The sequence below is a fragment of the Taudactylus pleione genome, unplaced genomic scaffold (assembly GCF_031769625.1).
Source record: "Taudactylus pleione unplaced genomic scaffold, aTauple2 ptg000682l, whole genome shotgun sequence".
Classification (NCBI taxonomy): domain Eukaryota; kingdom Metazoa; phylum Chordata; class Amphibia; order Anura; family Myobatrachidae; genus Taudactylus; species Taudactylus pleione.
Genome location: NW_028285084.1, coordinates 2172487 through 2193748, shown reverse-complemented (window position 1 = coordinate 2193748; position 21262 = coordinate 2172487). Strand labels below are relative to the sequence as shown.

The following is a 21262-nucleotide window of genomic DNA, read 5'->3' as shown; positions in this document are numbered from 1 at the left end:
AACAGATATTCCAGTAGCTAGTTCAGTTTCCTTTTTTTTAAAACGTAAGAAGAAACATGTATATGTTTTCCCAACATTTTCACAGTTTGAGGAAATATTAAAAGAAGCCTGGTTAAAACCTGATTCCAAATTTCCTATTACAGAAAAATTTAAGCATCCCTTTTTGGAAGAGGATACCAAGCTTTGGGATATTCCACCCATGGTGGATATTCCTATTACTAGGTTGGTCAGGAATACTGTTATCCCCACAACACAGTCTGTAACTCCTAAAAATCCTATGGACAGAAAAAATGAGGTTGTACTTAAATCAATGTTCACTTTGTCAGGAGTCTCGCTGTGCCCAGTTTTGGCCAGAGCCTGGGTGATAAAGGCCATTAATTCATGGATGAACCAGATAATTACTGGGTCTTCAATCAGGGTATTTGACTAAAATGAATTCTTTAGCAGATCAGATTTCGGAAGCTGTAACCTATATAGGTGATGCGTTAATAAATACTATTTATGTACAGGCTCCTATTTCTGCTTTGGCCATTTCCGCCAGACGTTTTCTATGGCTTAAAACATGGAAGGCATACATAGAGTCCAAGCATGCTTTAGAGGCATTGCTTTTTGAAAGAGGTTTTCTGATTGGTCCAGAATTAATTAAATTTATTTCTAAGGTCACAGGAGGAAAAAGTCATTACAAGAAGGTAAGAACACCAAAACCTAAATCCCCTAGGTTTCATTCCTTTTGAACTCAAGGCAGGGGAAGCTTTTTTCAGCCCTTCTGGGGTATACCTAAGGGTCCCAGAAGAGGTGCCTTCAGGGGACATGCGGTCCGGCACTTGTTGACCTGCTGCTACGTCAGCAGGTCAATCCACATGACTGTCACAGTACTGGGACCCGTCCTCTGGTGGGAGGCCGCTTACTCAAATTCCGGGAAACATGGATTGAATCCAACCCAGATTTTTTTTTTATAAGTCAACTAGTAACCAGTGGCTACATTTTAGATTTTCAGGGTCCTTTTCCAGAAATATTCTTTTCCACTCCTCTGCCTGCGGATGGTTGCAGAAAGGCAGGCAATTTCTGCGCTTTCCAATTCCGGAGAAATGATTCCGGTTCCGGTGCTACAGCAAGGCCTTGAGTTCTACTGGAGTCTTTTCTTGGAAGACAAACCAGACGGGTCATTGCGTCCCTTTCTCAAATTCATGGGGTTAAATGCTTATCTCCACTTTGAAAAATTCAAGATGGAGTCCATAAGGTCAGTCATTTGTGCCATTGAAGAAGAGGAATTTCTGGCCTCCATAGATATCAAGGATGTCTACCTCCATATTCCTATATGGAAGGGTCATCAACATCTTCTGCGGTTTGCAGTACGGCACCGGCATTTTCAGTTCCAGGCTCTGCCATTCCATTTACCCACCGCTCCCAGAGTCCTTACAAAGGTTATGGCACACATGATCTCCATACTCAGGAGTGGGGGAGATCAATGTGTTGGCTCATCTGGATGATTTGTTGCTAAGATAAACCTCAATAGCCCTATTGCAACAACATCTTCAGACTACCTTAGACATGCTCCAGAGATTCGGCTGGCTCATCAAATTTCCCAAATCAAAATTAAATCCATCTCAGAGGATGGTATTTTTGGGTCTTCTCAGTGCCACAGAGTGTTTCTTCCGCAGGCGAAGATTCAGGATCTTCAATCCAAAATAAGGACCATTTTACAGATGTCTCATGCTCAGTCCTCAGGGCTATGCAGCTCCTGGGAATAATGGTGGCTTCATTCGAAGCCATTTCTTTAGCCAGATTTTATGCCTGACCAATGCAAAACCAATTGCTTCAACGATGGGTGAAGCCAGACCCTCGATTAAACAGGCAGATGTTCAGATTATGCAATAAATATTGTGCGAGAACACAATCTGGTGCTCACTAAATGAATAGTTAGCTGCCCAATTTGAAATCTTTTCTTTCACCCAAAGAAAACAAAGAATATATGATTTGGTTCAAATATTGGTGCTTACATAAACAAATGCAATTGCATTATCAAAAAAAACAACCAAATAAATATATAAAATAATACTTTCCTCTCCTTGTGATGTTTGTTCAATGACCGCGTCAAGCGTCTTTCTGCACACACATAAACCCAGGATTTTGCAGTCAGTGTATAAGGGGTACTATGTAACTCGACTCCACCAGTAATGCGTTTTGAGCAATGGCTCTTTTTCAAGGCTGTGTGCTTGAAGAAGAGTCATAGCTCGAAACGCGTTGGTGGTGGAGTGGAGTAAACTAAACTAAGTAATAGAGGAGCCTGTTCTAGTAGCCGGTGAAACTAAATGCTGAGTTGGTGAGGTTCCGGAGCCTTGATCCATATGCATCTATAACACTGCTTTCTGGTAAAAGCCCTTATTCTACACTATTTTTGGAATGTGACTATGTGTTGTATCATTTGTTAAATAAAAATTAGTTTGTATAAACTACATCACATGAGGTTGGGGATAATTTCTCCTTTATATTGTTTCATACAGTATATTGAAAAATTTGTGTGCAGAAAGACACTTGGTGCGGTCATTGAGCAAACATTACAAGGAGAGGAAAGTATTATTTTATAAATTTATTTGGTTGTTTTTTGATGATGGGATTGCATTTGTGGATGTAAGGGCCAATATTTGAACCAAATCATATATTTCAGATGTTCAGACTATCTCTGCAGATCTGTCAGTCACTTCTATTGTGGCTACAGGATGCAAATTTGAACAAGGGTTGCCAATTGTCAGTAATAAATTGGACCATGAAGAAAATATTATACCCAGGTGGGTATAAAACAGGCACTGGAATGAGTGGTTCTTACCAAGCAGCTACTGGTATAAGGGTTAGTCACTCCCTGTTTCCATCCAGAGATCATAGAGCTCTGATGTTACCGCAACTCATACTGATGACATCACAGATGGCGCGCATGCACATGCAACAGCGCCGCATCCTAGGGGCGTTCAACAAGCCTCTCTCCCCACAAAGCCTAAAGCATGTTGCTGCTCTGTAATTCCAGCCGGCGGCCCCTCCAGGAAAATCCGTCGGGGTTTGAAAGTGGTGGGTGCTGTGGAAGCCCGGGAGGTGTGAGGCATGCCAGCCCTACAACTGCAGCCACGTAAGTAATAACATACCCGGCTGCTCTGCTTAAAAGCGGCGTGCCATGAGGCAGTAAATACAGCAACAATGTCTTTTACATATAAAAATGTATAAAGCTTACCTTTTTGCCAGCAGCCCCCTCAATGTGTGTCTGGTATGGAGAGAGACCCAGGGACTATGTAGTTTGGTGAACTAAAATCTAGAACCTAGCTAGTGCCTTACTCCAAGGCACTAAAAAAAAAAGACTGAGGTTCTAGTTGAAGTGGTGGGGTTATATAGGGGGTGGGAGACAGTTTTAATTAGTTCATGCCCGACTCCACACCACACTAAGCATAACCCAGAAGTAATAGCATCCCCCAGATGGATGAAAAAGGAAAGATGTATTTTTTTCATAGTTTGCTAAGCTGGGCGCATCTCAAACTGCATCCATCTCTGTAACCACATATGTACCAGTTGCATGGATAGTATACAGCATGTGCCAGGTTGAAGCCAGAAGAAACAGTAGTACAGTTTACAGTATTTGCCTAGAACTGCAGGACCATCCACTAGGGCAGTGATAGCCAACCTGATACACTTTATGGCCACATTGGGAGGCTCTCTAACCTTTATAAGGGCCGCACATGAGGATATTGTCATAAAGATGATGCTCTGTCCTGCTAGCATGATGGGGATTAATGATAAATGTGAAACTGTTAATTATTTTACATTTAAATACTATACAATGGCACTACTGTAATGGACGGCCACACCCCTTAGTTTCCCCTGTGTCTGCATTACACTGGTGGGCCCCTCATGCCCCAGACTGACACTGTACACACTACATGATTCACCAGACAGCACACTGTATTGTTACATGCTGCATGTAACAGCACCGCGTCGGCTGTGGAATCGTCCCATCCGATGTGCAGGACAGCAGATGGGATGATTCAATGAATGACGGCCGGAACGACAGATTGGGCATGCACACTACACAACAGGGCTGTCATCAGAAATTGTGGGGACCGAGACTGACAAAACAGTCAACTCCCCATCCCTTTTAGCTTCTTCACCTGGTCTGGCTGGCGCTGCTCATCATGCACCGTGGCTCCCCTGACCTCCCTTTCAGCGGTGCAGTGTGACGTTATGACGTAAAAAAATTTAAAAAACGTTATTGAACCAGGGGGTGGGTGGGGGATCAACGGGATGGTCAAGGGAACAAGGGGGTGGGCGGGGGCAGCCCCGTCATTCAATCAGCGAAGGCTCAGGTAGTTAGTGCGGTGTGCTGGTTGAAGTGGGTCCTCCTTTCACTCAATGGGGTAGTTCGGCGGGTGGTAGAAGTGGAGTCCCCACCCGTTCTGCCAAGTATCCGGGCCCGGGATGTGTATGAAATATCTTTCTAATATGTATCGGAACGATGCATCGTATAGTTACACTGCAATTTGGATTTGAGTTTGGGCACTCCACTCTCAAATCAAATTCTCTCTGCACATTTTTCTTTTTGCTTTACTCCCAACTCTTAGGCCCTTATGGGGTCCACACATCACCAATCAATTGCGGCAATTCTGCGTTTTGTAGATGATTGTGTGAAACACTGGCAATGTATGGGGTTCATAGATTGCCGATACCAAACAAAAGTGATCGGAATAGGTGAATCGTCAACCAATCTGGGCTGCAGATTGCTAGATTATGGTATCGATCAACTATTTGTCAGACTGTTTCTAGTAAAAACGATGAGCCTTCATGATTGGCAGATCCATTCTCTGCTGAAAAATTATCTGCAATTGGCAATGGATGTTAGGGGGAGGGGGGGGGGCAGAATCAGTGAATTTTTTTTGTGATTGCTGACGTATGGGCCCCATCGGTATTCATAGAATCTCAAGAGTAAGAAAATTGTATATCTGATTAAGGATCACACAGATTAACAGTTTTCTCACGGTACTAAGTGGACTTGAGAAAAATAATGAAAAATCAAACAAAATTGTTAAATTGAGTATAAATTAAATTATTAATCAGTTTATAAATCCATTTACATATTGGCACTGTAAAATATTGAGTATAAAAGAACAAAATTGGCATCAAAACAAAATCAAGTGACCAAGATACTGCATTATTGTCACATGATATTTTTTCATCTTGTACAATATTGAAATACATTTATGTTGATACCAACAATCTAAGTCAAACATATATACTCAAGACATTTAAGACATTACAGGACTATGGTTAGACAAACAACATATCCATGATGACAATTTCAAAGGATTACCTTCTGTGCTACCAGAAATGTCAGTCTACGAATGCCATGATCCATCAGCACTGCTTTCTACAAAATGAAAAATAGATAACTTTTTTCTTTAAATAGCCAGAATTAACAAATACATATAAATGATAAAATGTTTTAAAGCCAAATAAATAATGCCTCATCACAAGTTTGAGAATATGGGTGGTAGTAACTCTCAATTTAATGCAAATAAGTATAGCATTATAATTATATGAAGTTGGTATTTGAATGAGTAATTGACTTAAAACCATATTCACGATTTTGAGAGAATTGTCATATTTTGAAATACAATGTGTAACTTTAGTTACTTCCAATATTACTGTAGGATTACTTTTTCTAATTTTGATTGTTGCAGCCATTACAAGATTGATGTAAAGGGTCAATTTGTTTGACAGGAGCACATTGGTCGCGCTACATGACGGCGCATCCACAGTTGGCGATTTCTTTTTACGGTGCAAGTGCAGTATGCAGGTGTCAGTGACATTTACCAAATTTCCTCAGAATCAGGCACAATGTGTATTATATGGTATCTTTGCATTACAGAGCGTGGGATGGAATGGAGTCTGCCATGGTAGTGTCATTTGGGTGTTAACTAGTGAAGTGCGGGTTTGGTTCCCCCAGAAGCAACGACTGAATTTAGGGGTTCCGAGCCCAACAGATTCCAAGTTCGGATCTTCCTGTGGTTTGGAACTCGGATTTAAATGAGTATGCCAGACACTTCTTCCTACTATCTTTTACCTTTACCAATTCCCATCATTGCTAAAAAACACGAAAAGCAACCTCAAAAGATCAGATAGCTGTTTATTAGAAAAACCAAAAACCTATTTATCACACTTCTATTCACAACAAATTCTGCTTTGTGTACAACATCGTAAAACCTCCTGGAAGGTTTCAGGCAAGTTTGGCGACCGTCCTTGCTCTCACTATTGAGTTTCTAAGGCCTATTAACGGTACAGCATAGCAAATCTGTTTTCTCCGATATCACTCTCCCTTTGAAGTACTTCTGTTGTCTTTGGAATCACTGAGCCGAATTCTGGATCACACACACTCAAGCGCAGTCAAATTCTTAGGAAGCTGGAAATGCATTACAGCAGACATAGCAACTTTGAGCCATTACGAGAGATTCTGAGAGAGATTCTAAACGCAATAGATCTTAAAATAATGCAACTGGACAGGGAACATAACATGACACTTTCAAGGAAGTTTCTTGCTCAGCTCTCCCAGAAACATGCCGAACTGCAAGCACTTATGGCCGAACGTGTTGAGAGGAGCCTTTGTTGGGTGAACCAAAAATTCTATGGTAAAAGTAATAAAACACACCCTATGTTGGCACGTAGACTTCGGTCTAAACAAGCATCACAAAGTATCTGGAAATGTATTCTATAACCCCAAACTTATTAATGACCAGTTCATTCACTATTACAAAGCTCTCTATGATCTGAAGGCCCCATCTGATATGACCTCCCATATCCAAATGATCCAGAAATACATGGACTCTTGTGCTCTTCCTACTACTGTATCCTCTGAAGCTACACCGCAGGCCTTGGGGTTGAACTCTATTACATTGGCAGAGTTTGAAAAGTGTGAGAAAACTCACATTTTCTAAACTCTTACCCTATTACATTTGGCTCCAAGTTCCTGTTGGAGACAATGTGGGGAGGAGGGTACTTTCCTTAATATATGTCCCATTATCAGTCTGTACAGGGACAGAGCTTGGAATTTGATTTCACAGAGAACAGGTCCGTCAGTACCACGTGAAGTTTCCATAGCAGGTTTAAGTGCCCCTGTACATCATGTTGATAAACATCTAGATAGACTAGTGGTCCATATCTGTAACACTGCCAAAACTCTGATAGCCAACAGCTTGAAGTCTCCTGTGGCACTTTTACTAGTGGTCTTCCAGGCCCAGGTTCATTTTGTGGCCTCAATGGAATACACTACAAGCTTTCAAAATAACTCTATGGCCAACCTTTCACAAGATTTAGTTCCAGTGGTATCAATCTCAATCCTTACCTCTCCTTGGTCTATGTTAACTTTCCCTCTTTCCCTCAGTCTCTTTCTTCCATTTGATTTGGTTTTGTCTCTTTTCACTCATTATTGCCCTTCTGATTATTCCCCATTTTCTTCAACCCTTCCTTTTTTTTTTTACAGTTTTAAATTTGACCTTAATTTTTGTTTTTTTACATGTTTATACCGATTAAACAGTCGATCCTAGGTTAACCATGTGGGCCACCTGCTATATATTTTTGAAATATGGGTTTCTTACTTTTTATGTTTGTGAGGGTACTATGTTTACCCATTGTATTATATTTCTGTTTATGGAAAAAAAAAATAAAAAAAAATATTGTCTTAAAAAAATCAAACAAACAGAAACTGTTTGAAGCTGATCTGATCTAATATGCTGCACATGTTCCATCGACTGCCAGCAGTGGTGCAGCAAACATAGACAAGCCGACACACGCCGCCAACATCTGCTACAGGAAGTTTAGCTACACTCACCATATTGATCCCTCACTGGGTCCCATGGCTTATACTGTATTCATTTTGGAATTTGCAAGTAAGTGCACCCCTTATTCCCATCTAGGAGCAACTCACTGCTCCTCACTATAAAGTGTTGGACATCATTGTGGACATTATTCCGAGGATTGAAGTCTCAAAACTGACTCCTGAACTTGTCCTAATACCAATTTTGCATTGTTAATTTATTTCAATAGATTGAGGATACACTTACTCTTTGAGGGGGCAATACAATTGTTTTGTGGGCAGCAATAATTAATTGGTTGCAAATCAATTGTTCTGGGTGCCCATTAATTATCACAGTCTTCACGCCCAATTAGACCGGGTTTAGCTGCGTAAAATGGCTAAACCCTTCTAATGTGGTAGTTAGGGTGCCCAAACTGCTGTTTGGATGCCCTAACAGCGGGTTTAGCGCAAAATTGCCAGCACCGGCGGCTATCGCGCCTGAATGGAACAGCATTTGAACTGCTCTGTCGGGTGCCTCCCAGAAAACAGCAACCTAAAAGAACAACTAAATTGGTACTATTGGTGTGTGACTACGGGCCAAATGTAATAGGGTGAGAGTTTAGAAAAGTGAGAGTTTCTGACACTTTTTAAACTTTGCCAATGTAATAGAGTCCAAAAACAAAGTAAGAGAGTGAACTTGCATGTTTTTTTAGACTTAAAAAACTCTCAAGATTTAAAATCTCATTCAGATGTTTTCCCATTTTGAAGATAAAACTCAACCAATGTGAGAGTTTACTGCTAAACTCTCACATTTTCTAAACTCTCACCCTATTACATTTGGCCCTACATGTTGATTGTATACTTCTATTTTTTATATATACATATTTTTTTATTTGTGTTTTATCAACATACAATACATGGCGGAGTCACTTATTAAAATTCATATTAGCGCTCCACATTCTTTTTTTATTACCGCTTAGTAGGTATCAGGACCTACTGTGGGAGCTGGCATTTAGAATAGCTGTTAGTTCGATTGGGCAGATAAGCACACCATTTTCCTTCTTTTGATAAATATACAAAAGAAGCCCCATGCAGCCTCATATATAAATAAAAGATATCTCCATCGCGAATGTAGGTTTAAAAATGGGAACATGTATTTCAACAATACATACAGCATACAAGATATAATTTACAGAATAGAATAGCTCATATGCAGGGTCGGATTAACAATGGGGCGGGTGGAACTACAGCTCCAGGCCTCCCCATGAAAATAGGCCCACAGGACCCATTTCAGTGCACAGTGTTGTCACCACCACAACATTCAGTGCGTCCATTCTATCTGCCACCACAAACATCACCGGGTAAACCCATTCAAACCCCGACCCCTTTGGCCGCCTGTCCGAAGCACCGCCTACCCTTGTGTTTGATTAAAGCCAGGCCGTCTGAAATTCTGTCCCTGCTTGTCTCACATTTCATCATAAGTCATGCTAAGTAAGCCCCGCCCCTTGAGTTGTCCAATGCCGTATACACAGGGCTGCCTGAGCCCCGCCCATTCACTCCTAATCCCACGGCAACTGTGCTGGCAAATGTAGCTAGAAACTGAAAGTGGGGCTGAAAGTGTGAGAAAATGAAGAGTAGTCAGCGCTGTGTGCGGAGCCCGCAGAGGCTGAGCTGCCTAACACAGGAGGGGGAGGCATCTGTTGTGACCGGCAGTGAATAGACACCAACAGCATGACCAGAGGTTAGCGTAATTCCCTGAAACCTCTGTGTATGTGTCTGTTGTATACTACATGTCTGTATATATGTACTGTATGTATAAGTATATATATATATATATATATATATATATATATACATACACACACATATACATATACACACACACACACACACACATATATATACATACAAACACACACACACAAGTCCAAAACTTCTTTCCCGATTCTTTTTTTTCCAGTCCGGAGTGCCGCCATTTGGACTTGTATATCTCAGCAGCTCGCATTGGTGGACTGACTGTGGATGGCACCCGGCACAGCTATTATATTTACCCAGCGAGTGCCAGATCGTGGACAGTGTGTGTATATAATATGTATATATATATATATATATATATATATATACTGTATCTATCTCATATGCAGGTATCTCTCGTATCTATCTATATGCCCCCATACACGGTGCAATATACCAGCCGACCCAACGGATTTAATCGATATTGCTGCTATATATCATACCGTGTGGGGGTATGATATTGGCCATTGCGCGGTCCAGTGGGGTTGTACTGCACATCGCACCCCCTGATCTTACTTCATGTTCACTTGTTTAGGGGGATCGATATACGATCCCATGCAGCGCTATGCTGGTGGGGGAGCCGGCATATCGGGTGGTCGGCCTCCCGATTGCTCAGTGTGTGGGGACCACCCGATATGTCGGACGTCGGATCGGCCGTTGCGTCGCAAGGTGCATATCGCACCGTGTAAGGAGGCCTTATCTATCTATATGTGTGAGTGTGTATGGGGGCTGCTTTGCGGTCGGAAATGGAGGGACCACAGCACAGATTGGAGGTTTTTGCCGCAATCATTCCTTAAATCCTACGTATGCATAATATTTCTGGGAATCTTCGTAAAATGGGTGTTATTCCACAAATATATTTTAATAATGATACCACTAAATGTGATGCTATGTTATGTATAAGCCAGTATAGAAAAAGTTTAGACCATACCACACTGGTCACACCCACATATCACTAGTTACACAACCACAGCGCTGGTCACACCCACTGCAGCAGCACACAATAGGCCCTTCGTAGATTTCAGCTCCAGGCCCATGTGGACATTAATCTGGCACTGCTCATATGTGATTCAATATATGAGGGCACTGGTGCAATCCAGTAGGATACCTAATTTTGATATGCAAAAGTGCAGTCCAAAAAAATCCATTTCCTGGATGAAGGTAAGTTAAACTCATGCAGATACGCTTTTGAGCAAGCGGATATTTGATATGCATATTATCATATGATTTTCAACCATTTAATTATTACTATCAGGTGCTTGTTCTGTCTCCATTTCATTATATATATATGTACATATACACTAGCATATTAATTCTTCTGACATTCAAATCATATGATTTGTTTAGCAATGGGTCTTGAACGGATTCCACAATTACAGCAGGACTGCAATCTTTAAAACCCATTTCTATACAAATGCCCAGTAGAGTTATATTAACAATAAGTAATCATGACCATCTTTGCCACTTATTGTATTTCTTAGTTTTCAAAAGAACAAGAGCCATACGCTCAATCCACTCACTGTTTCAGAAGGAAAAAAAAATGAGCAAAAATGGATTGCAATTAAGAAAGAAAAAAAAACACAAGAGCAAGCATTTGCAATAATATTACTGTCCGGGAGAGAAAATAACTCTAATACTCTGAGTTTTAATATCAAAATTGTTATTGCTTTTAAAATTCCACAAGTGGCATATAATGACAGCATAGCAACAGGATTCTGATTACATTGTAATAATGTGGGTTTCTCAGTCAGTCTACAGTTATAACCAGGCGATTAGGCAGCAGCACCTGGAGAAACTCCATTAACGCTGACTGCTTCCATCTCCTCTGCAAGTCATTTACAAGTATATGATCCTAATTTCTATAAACATGCTGGGGCTGAGATATTATTTGGACAATTGGGATTATTCTAGTAGATGTTTAAATGTTTTTTTCCCCTCCTACTGCCTCAGGCTTGATACAGATGAGAATCAAAACTATCTTTTTCTGTTAGTGTGTTGTTGTTTTTTTTTTTTTTTAAATAGTGATATTTTTCTTTCCCCAGCGGGAAAGGGAGGGTGTATGTACATGATCTCAGTACAAGTAGCAAGTAAGCCAGCATTAGAAAAATCCCAAGGCCAAAAAGCGAATAGCAATCAAATTGTTCCATGTAAAAAATCATCCTAGGACTATTTGTTGCTCTCTATATAAAAATACAAGACTAACAGAAAAGCTAGGTGTAATGTAATGTATTCATTTTGCTATTACATCCAGTATATTAAATGTAATAATATGGCATGGCATTTAAGTTATAAAAATTAAATCGGTTATAAAACTTACTAGTCATTGTTGTTGTTAAAAGAAATATATTGGGTAGATTATTATATAATTACCACATCAATTCTAGTCCCTGATCTTACAGTGATTTGCAAAATAAATATTAAAACAAAAGGAAAAACCTCAATTGACAGCCAAAATTATAATTCTATGTGTAGCGAAAGAATTGTGCACTAAATCCACATTTTTACTTTTGTTTCTCAGAGTGATGTTCATGTAGGAGTTGGACGCTAAGTCCAATAGGTGAGCACAAAATGTGTTTTTTTCATACTGTGCATGCACAACAAAATGAAGCATGAGGTGGATGAAGGAGGGAAAGGTATAGCCAGAGCGCGGTGTGAGCGTGATAAGCGGCTGCATATTTGCCATCCCCCCTTCCCCCTTGGTGGAAGACTTGTGTAGATGAAAATCATCATCATCAGCATAGAACTTCCATTACCTGTACCAAAAAAAAAAAAGACCCAGCAACCCCCCGAAATGAGAAACCATTATTAGCGCTGATAGCATACACAGCATTGCAAGATAGTGCTGATAGCATTAAAGCTATTACCACACAGCTGGATAGTGTGTGTCAGTTAGAGAATAAAATTTTCAATTAATAATTTTCCCTTGGCACACTACATGGCACAGTATGTAGCACCAGTGCAATTTTTCAGCAGGAATGTCCTGGGCCAAAATGTATTTGCCATAACTTAAGCTTTATTTTAAAGTCTTTTTTGAGTGCCATCTTTTCTATATACTATATTATTTTATTATATATATATATATATATATATATAATCTATAGATAGATAGATAGATAGACAGACAGACACACACACACACACACACACACACACACACACAGTATACATGAAATTGCAGACACCGGAGTATGTATGTTTGTATTATAAATAAAATCATCCCCAACTTAACCCTCAAGGGCTTGCCCCACTGCCAACAGCTAACAAGCAATATAAACCTTCGCAAGAACCAGTGACCAGGCATCTATTTCACAAGCCCAGTATGTACTAGTTAAATAAAATACTGATAGATGCCACATTATGTTGAAATTAAGAGTCTGAGGTTGTTGCCACACACGAAGCACACAGCATGGGTAGGGGTGGGGGGGATGAGACAGATGTGATGGACCAAGTTTGTTGGGTGCTACACTTACAGCTAGCCTATGCCTCCACCATGCTGTACTTATTTATTTCAGTTACTAATTTAAGGTTTTCTTAAACCTGAAAATTTCCTATACAAACAACCATATAGTATGCTGACCTACATGTCAAACCATAAGTAGTCTGTGATTGTTTTGGTTTTTTTTTTTTTTTATATGGGGGGGTGGAGCAATGCTTATAGACAATGTCCTTATCATGCAATGTTTTGTACTGTAAGTCACTAGTTTCTGCTCTTGTTCATTCTGTTTATGAACTTTGACACCTTGTGGCACCATATAAAAGGATAAAAATAATAATTTTAGAACTAAAAGTGGTTAACCATGCTTTTGGGGAAACTTATTTAGAAATAATTGTTTAAAAGTAAAATGTGTTTATTTATTTTGGTAAAACATGCAGAGTCCTTTATGATGGTGGGGAGAAAGCTAAACCATTTTCCTTCTCTTTTGGTGAAAGAAAAGGTGTTTAAAAAACCTGCCCAAAAATATTTCCAATACATAAGCATGGCAATAATGTGCATGATACTGGCTTTGTAATCTATAGCAAGACCCACTCATGTCTATTGATTAGCACTGTAGAATGTAAAGTAGCACTAGTCTGTAGCAAACACTGCTACTCAGTGGGTTCTGTTTAGAGATGTGTGCCGACCCTCGTGTTTTGGATTTGGATCTGGATCTCCACTGGTTTTGGATCTGAATCTGGTTTTGGATTTTTTTTTCCTTGGTGTTTTGTTTTTCGTTATGGTTTTGGATCTGGATTTTTTCTTAAAATATCATAAAAACAGCTAAAATCACATAAAATGGGCCTGTTTTTGTTCCTACAGTATTATTAACCTCAATAACATTTATTTCCAATCAATTTTGACCATCTCACAATATTTTTTTCATCTAGTTAAGGCCAAAAGGTTGCATCCAGCTAGCTGGCTGACTAAGCTAAGCAACACAGTGGGCGGCACTAACATATGGCAGTTCAGCTTCAAATTTCCAACACGTATACAGTGTGTTATACAGTGTGGGTTGGATACACCAATAGTGCACTTATCGTGACAGCAGTGTCGGCAGAGCGGGGTTGCTGACAAGTGTCCTCAGTACATGGAATGGCAGTGCTGCATACTGGCAGTGTCTTCAGTGCAGGTTTGCTGGCTGTGTCAGCAGTGCAGGGGTTGCTGACTGAGTCCTCAGTACATGTGATGGCAGTGCTGTGTTGCTTGCAGTGTCCTCAGTGAAAGGTACCGGTGATGTCAGCAGTGCCAGTGGTGTCTTCAGTGCAGGTTTGCTGGCTGTGTTGGCAGTGCGGGGGGTTGCTGATGGTGTCCTCAGTACATCGGATGGCAGTGCTCCTCAGTGAAGGGTACCGGCGGTGTCGGCAGTGTGGGGGTAGCTGACGGTGTCCTCAGTACATCGGATGGCAGTATCCTCAGTGAAGGGTACCGGCAGTGCCAGCAGAGCGGGGGGGCCAGCGGTGTCCTCAGTGCAGGTTTGCTGACTGTGTCGGCAGTACAAGGGTGTTCTCAATGCAGGGTGCCGGCAGTATGGGGGAGCCAGTGGTGTCAGCAGCAGGGTTGCCGGCAGTGACAGCAGTGGGGGTGCCGACAATTGGTGTGTCGGCTGCGGGGGTGCCGGCAGCAGGTGTGTCAGCAGTGGGGGGTGCCGGCCGCGGGAACCAGTATCATATTTTTTCCCTGCATTCAATGGGCTTAATGCTGATTGGCTGAGAGCCGTGACAGATTGCTCTGTCAGCCAATCAGCGTTTTCCCCTCTGAAGGCACAGGGACTTTTAAAAATGGCCGTTCCAGGCAAAACCTCGAGATCCGACAGAGGATAACAAGGTTTTGCCTCTATTAGGGTTCCGTGACAGGAGGAGAGATCAGAGGGGCGCCTCGGATCGCCCTGGATCCCCAAAGTTCGGGTGGGTCCGGTTCTCAGGGAACCGGACCCGCTCATCTCTAGTTCTGTTGCATTAGATTGACAAATACTGTGGTTGTTTTACTTTCCCATAACAGAGTTTTCATACTTACAGTTTTTTCTGTAAATTTATAAAGACTACATTAGCCTACAATGCTAAGTTGCAATTGCCAACTGCTGAAACACAGGGGAATCCTCTCAGCATCCACAAGACTTCTTTCACAGAGCTGATGAGAACATTGTACTTTACCAGACAGAAAAGCTCAGTGGTTTAAGCTGCCACAGTAATCCATAGCAATGAGCGAAAACTCTGCTTCCCTGTCATAAGGTAGGAACCAGCTGAACACTCACAGCTGTGTGTCACTACCAGCACTCCTGGACACTTCTGCACCTGGTAACGTATGGCATGCAAAAACACCTGCACACTTTATTTGTATTTTTAATGATGATGTTTTACTTCTAACAATATATTTACATTCAAGCGTTTGAGTTTCTGAATATATAGTAATTGATTGCCATGTTTCTCTGTATCTGTGTTACAGCTTGCATCTCATTTCCTTAACTGAGATAAAAAAATTCTCTTATTTCTTCCCAATAGTCCTCCACAGTAGGATGACCAATATCTTTTCCCATTCACTTTCATTATTGCTTTGAAAGTTTGTGGTAATATCAAGTAGTATGAGAGATCATACCTCTACATTAGGGGTATTGGAGGCATATTGTTTAAAAAGGGCAGGGACCAAGAGAAATCTCATGTGGAGTGAACACAAGAATTGCGGGCCTGATTTAGAGATGGACGGATTTGCAGAGCCGCACATAAGCGTTAAACACCTACTTGCTGCATTGCAGCCACAGACTGGGATCACCATCGCAACCATCGTAAATGATGGTCGCTCCTTTGGTCAGGCTTTGGGAGCTGAAGCTTTACTCAACCTGACTGGGTGCTGGTCACATAAGAGGCCAGGAATCTGCGTCCACAGACGCAGACCCTGAGCTTGTCCCTCCTGGAAAATGGGGGTGACAAGCCCCCGTTTCCGGGAACAATTTCCAGCCATGCCCCCGCTCCGCCCCACAAACACCGCAGCATGCCAATCATGTTGCGGCTTGGGTTGGTCTGAGAGTGCATTCGCAGTACTGGTTCTACACATGCACATGAAATATCGGAGATGGACGTTCATCATCGGATGAACGTACATCTCTGAATCAGACTTAGGGGTAAAATTTATTTATTTATTTTTTTAATCTCCAAATTTCATCGCCGAATCTCGGGTGATTTTCCCGTTTTTCATCTCACAAATTTACTAAGAAGTGAGTTTAGCTGAAAGTGAGTTTTCCGATGGTAAAGCAGATCGATATATCTCCCCCGAGTTGCAAGTTTAGATGAGATTACTCACCCGAGATTGCAGTGTTTTCTCTTTGCAAAACTCTCCCGAGCTAGCAGCCTGCACATATCAGTGAAATCCGTGAAGGCTGCTTGTGTCTTACACGTGTTAAAAAAAAAGGGTTAAATCTTTAAAAAAAATACAATAGTTTAATACTATTTTACACTTTATTACCCCGTACCCACAGCCCAGAGGAATAGCCCCAGGCTCCAGACTAAGCCTGGTATTTCGGGAGAGGGGGGACCCCTTTTTTGTGGGGGTCCTAACCTCTCCTGAGATCCCTGGCTTGGCCTAACAGGTTTGGGGTGAGAACGGTTTGGCCTTGGAGCCCCGGTAATAGGGTCTCCTGGCTGTGGCATTATACCCCGGTCGGTTTGGGTCTGGTGCTGGTTTTAAATATAGGGGGCCCCTATGCAATTTTTTTCCCCCTATACTGAAAACCAGCACTGGCCCTGCAGCCAGGTGCTGGTTCCTAAACTATGGGGGAACCCTACTCGTTTTGTTCCCTGTAATTTTTTTGCCTGATGGTGAGAAGTTTGCGATCTTCCCCGAGTTTTACGAGTTAGATTAAAGAAGTCTCTACCAAACTCACCAGAGTTTGTCTTTAGTACATTTGGGAGATGAAAAACATGCCTAAACTCACCCGAGAATGTCATCTCGAATCTTAGTAAATTTACCACTAAAAGTGCATACACACGTAACGATTTTTTGAACAATTTAACTATAACGATGTCGTTATTGTTCAATCATTGAAAAAATTGTTCAGTGTCTGAGTTATAACGATGAACGATTATCGTTCATGCGCGTTCCCGTTTGTAGTTCATTCTGACTGACCAACTGAACGATTTTCATTAAGGGAAGTTACAAAAATCGTTTGTAGTTCAAAAAATCATTCATTACACTTTAAAAAATCTGGCACATAATCTGACAGAAAATGTGTTCACAAAAACGTTGGTAACAAAATTGTTGTGTGTGTATGCAGCTTTAGAGTGTCTAATTTGTAAATATTCAAATAGTCCTGGAGTTAGAGCAGGGTATTTCTGTTTATATCACAGATGAGAAGCAGTGGGAACCATCTGCGAGATGAGCAATAGAATTAATTCCTGACTGGATCCAAGATCCAAATGGTTTAAAGTGAAGACCAGAAGGGCAGAACTGGTTATTCCAATTGGGAGTAATAAGGGAGTTAATGAACAAGAATTTATATGTGAGAGCACACAAGTTGCAAAGCTTTAAAGCAAACGTAAGCATTGGGAGAAGATTGATGTTGGTTTTGTCAGAGTGATTTAGGGAAATGCCAGATAGAGGAAAGGAATGTGAGAGCAAGAAGCTTAATCTCAATGTCCAACCAAGAGATTGTGTTGGTTGGGGCAAAAGTGGCTGGTAACTGTACCATATGTGCTGCCATATAATAACATTTAATATTTGGGAATACACAACTGCTGTTTTTGAGGACCTACTTAAATACAAACCTGCCTGACCCTTGAGGTTTTCGCTTTTATACAAATATGGAGAATGCTTATTGGACACCCATAAACTCTCATGCGTATAATTACTAGAGTGAGTTTTTAGAAGTGGAGATGTTGCCCATAGCAACCAATCAGATTCTACTTAATATGTAACTAGCACATTCTAGAAGATAATAGCTAGAATCTGAATGGTTGCTATGAGCAACATCTCCGCTTCTAAAAACGGTCACCTTAGTAAATTTACCCCCAAGTGTGGGATTTCCAGTGATAGAGTCTAAAAGTAATAGAATAATTTCAGAAGTAAATTCATTTTGAAAGCCATGAGCCTATCCAGCCACAAAAGATCATCAGAAATTACCAGGTATTTAGGTATTTTGTTTTTCTGAATAGGAGTGGGGAAAACTTTCTCCATAGTGAATATCACAAAAAGTAAAATGCCTATTTTATTCTTTTAAATGGTCATTAGAAATTAAATGCAGATATAAGATTTTCGTTTGGTAAAGGTTTTTATGTTTTTAACCAGAGACCTAACCATACCCTATGTCAAAGTCTATAATTTTATATGGGTTAGGGAGAATAATACATGGGTGCGTTAAGGTGAGGAGAACATTAGAAGCAAATAATGAGATTTTACACTTGGATTCCCAATTTAAGTAGATCTAATTGAAATTATTAGGCACTCAATCACCTGGACAAAAATTAGGAGAGAAAGGGGCAGCATCATTAGATACCATTTTGAATATGGATCAGTGCTCGAAGTGGGAATTTAGAAGTAGGGGTATGAAAATTTGAATCCTCCCAGGCGCTACCACCAGGTCCCTTCCCCTTCCCTCCTTGTTGCTATAGGATGTGGAAAGCAAGCAGAGCTCACACAACAATGTTTCACAAATGGAGGCACAGTCAGCATAATATATCAAAACTGCAGACATACCAATAGCAGCAGTTTGCAGGACAGGGGGAATCTATGGATCAGCAGTGAAAGGACTGTTAGTTTGTCAAAGTTAGACCAGCAGCTGATAAATCAGGTGGATCTTCTGGAAGAGCGGAGGGCAAGCCCATGCACTAAATTGAAAATCTGCAGGATTGTACAAGTGGTGGTAAAGGCCCTGGTCTACTCTGCACTATTCAAAGGGCCCGGCTGCAGCAATGTCCAGCATCGGGTTTTGGCGGCACTACTCTGCTCCCAGACTGATGGCTCACATTATACACTTCATATGAGGCATGGCCACAGACAGTGGCAGCCAGGGCGGACATTACATCAGGTACCAGGCATCACCTACAGCAGATGCGCAATAACCAATAATGTCCAGGGAAGGCACCGGGCACCAGCCAATCCCGGCTTGTGTACCGGCTGCTAATCAAAAGAAGGGGCGGCTTTTTAAATCCAGCACCCACGCGAGCCAATGAGAAGCTGCCACTTGGAAGCTTCTCATTGGTTAGACGGTCCTCGAGCCAGCCAGAGCTGGATTTAGAAAGCTGTGCCTTCTTTTCATAAGCAGCCGGCCCGCAAGCCGGGATTAGCTAGCGGGCGGTGCTAACTTTAAACTAGCAGCCGGGACCCGACGCTCCTGGCTGCGTCCCAATGCCACCGGCACCGATCGAAATGCGTGCCCAGCGGGACACATCTCCACACAATGCTGCAGCTGTTCCAGCGCTGGGACCACATATTTGATCCCAGCGCTGGTAATTTTTTGCCACAGCAGAAAATGTAAGTGGGGGCGGGAAGTGGCGGTATATCATACCTTCGTATACCGCCCCACTTCGAGCACTGATATGGATCACATATGAAGGAGCTCCATTGATCATTATTCTAGCTCCAGAGGTATATAAAGCCTTGTTGCCTTATATATATATATATATATATATATATATATATATATTAGGTGTGAGCGGGTTCGGTTTTACTCGGTTTTACTCGGTTCTTATCGCCACTTTACCGCAATTTCGGCTCGATTTCATTCGGTATCCAAAACACGTGTTCGGCGATAGCCAATAAAAAGATCAGAGTAAAACCGAACCCGCTCACCCCTAATATATATATATATACACATACATATACACACACACACACACATATATATATATATATATATTAGGGGTGAGCGGGTTCGGATTTCTGAAATCCGAACCCCCCCGAGCCCCCCCCGATCCGAGGCCGATCTGAGTCAGGCTCGACTTTTCCCGCCTGACTCGGATCTGAAATCGAAGCAAAACGTCATCATCCCGCCTTCCGGGTCTCGCAGGTTTTGGATCCTATATAAGGTACCCGCGTCGGCGCCATATTCTCACTCGGCTGTGGACAGTGAAGAGGGAGTTAGGGCTGGCTGGGCTGTGTAGTGTAGTGTAGTGCAGAGTAGTGTTGTGTTGTGCTGTGCTGTGCTGCTGTTGTCCACTACTTCAAAGTCCATAGGGGCTGGCTGTGTTGTGCTGTGCTGCTGTTGTTAATAGGGGCTGTGTCCACTACTTCAAAGTCCATAGGGGCTGGCTGGACTGTGTTGTGCAGTCAGTTCTCCATAGGGGCTGTGTCCACTCCAAAGTCCTGTGCAGTGTCCCAGTCCTAAAGGGGTGCTGTAGTGTTGTCCAGGGGGTGCTCCCCACAAGTGCTAAAAAAAATAATATTTTTTCTGTGTTTGTGAATTGTGTGCGCAGTAGCCGCACGTGCATCAACAAAGTAGTGCCAAGCGTGCGCCTGTGTCATAAGTAAAGGGCTGGCTGGCTTGACCATTAAAGGGTTCTGTAACCCCCAAAGTACACTCCAAACCAAATAACAAAATATTTTCTGTGTTTGTGAATTGTGTGCGTAGTAGCCGCACGTGCATCAACAATAAGTTGTGTCCCATAAGTAAAGGGCCGGCTGGATCATTTCTTAAAGGGTGGTGTAACCCCCAAAGTGCACTACTCTCCAGCAAAAATAAAAAAATATTTTCTGTGTTTGTGTGCGCCTTAGCCGCACGTATATATCAAATCGATATAACATAAATGGAGGACCAAACTTTCTCCGATAAAAATAAAATAGAGAAAGATCAAGAACCACTTCCTCCTAGTGCTGAAGCTGCTCCCACTAGTCATGACATAGACGATAACATGCCATCAACGTCGTCTGCCAAGGCCGATGCCCAATGTCATAGTAGAAGCCACATACAATCCCAAATGACAAAGTTCAGGAAAATGACCTTAAAAAAAACATTTAAATCATCTGAAGAGAAACGTAAACTTACCAATATGCCATTTATGACACGGAGTGGCAAGGAACGGCTAAGGTCTTTCCCTATGACTAGTGTGTGTCATACTAGTATGACTAGTATGTTCATGACTAGTGGTTCAGCTTCACATGACGATGGAAGCCCTCCTCCCGCTAAAAAAATCAAACGAGTTAAGCTGGCAAAAGCACAGCAAAGAACTGTGCGTTCTAAG

The 21262-nt window shown here is 41.7% G+C and overlaps 1 protein-coding gene across 2 annotated transcripts in view; it reads right to left on the bottom strand.

Moving 5' to 3' along the window:
- Positions 1-21262, bottom strand: part of ACACA (acetyl-CoA carboxylase alpha) — a 532248-nt gene that overhangs the window by 302452 nt on the left and 208534 nt on the right. For both annotated transcript variants that reach the window (XM_088455952.1, XM_088455953.1), the window contains exon 33: positions 5348-5404. In XM_088455952.1, coding sequence (XP_088312078.1) covers positions 5348-5404 — 57 coding nt within the window. The remainder of the gene's footprint in view (positions 1-5347; positions 5405-21262) is intronic.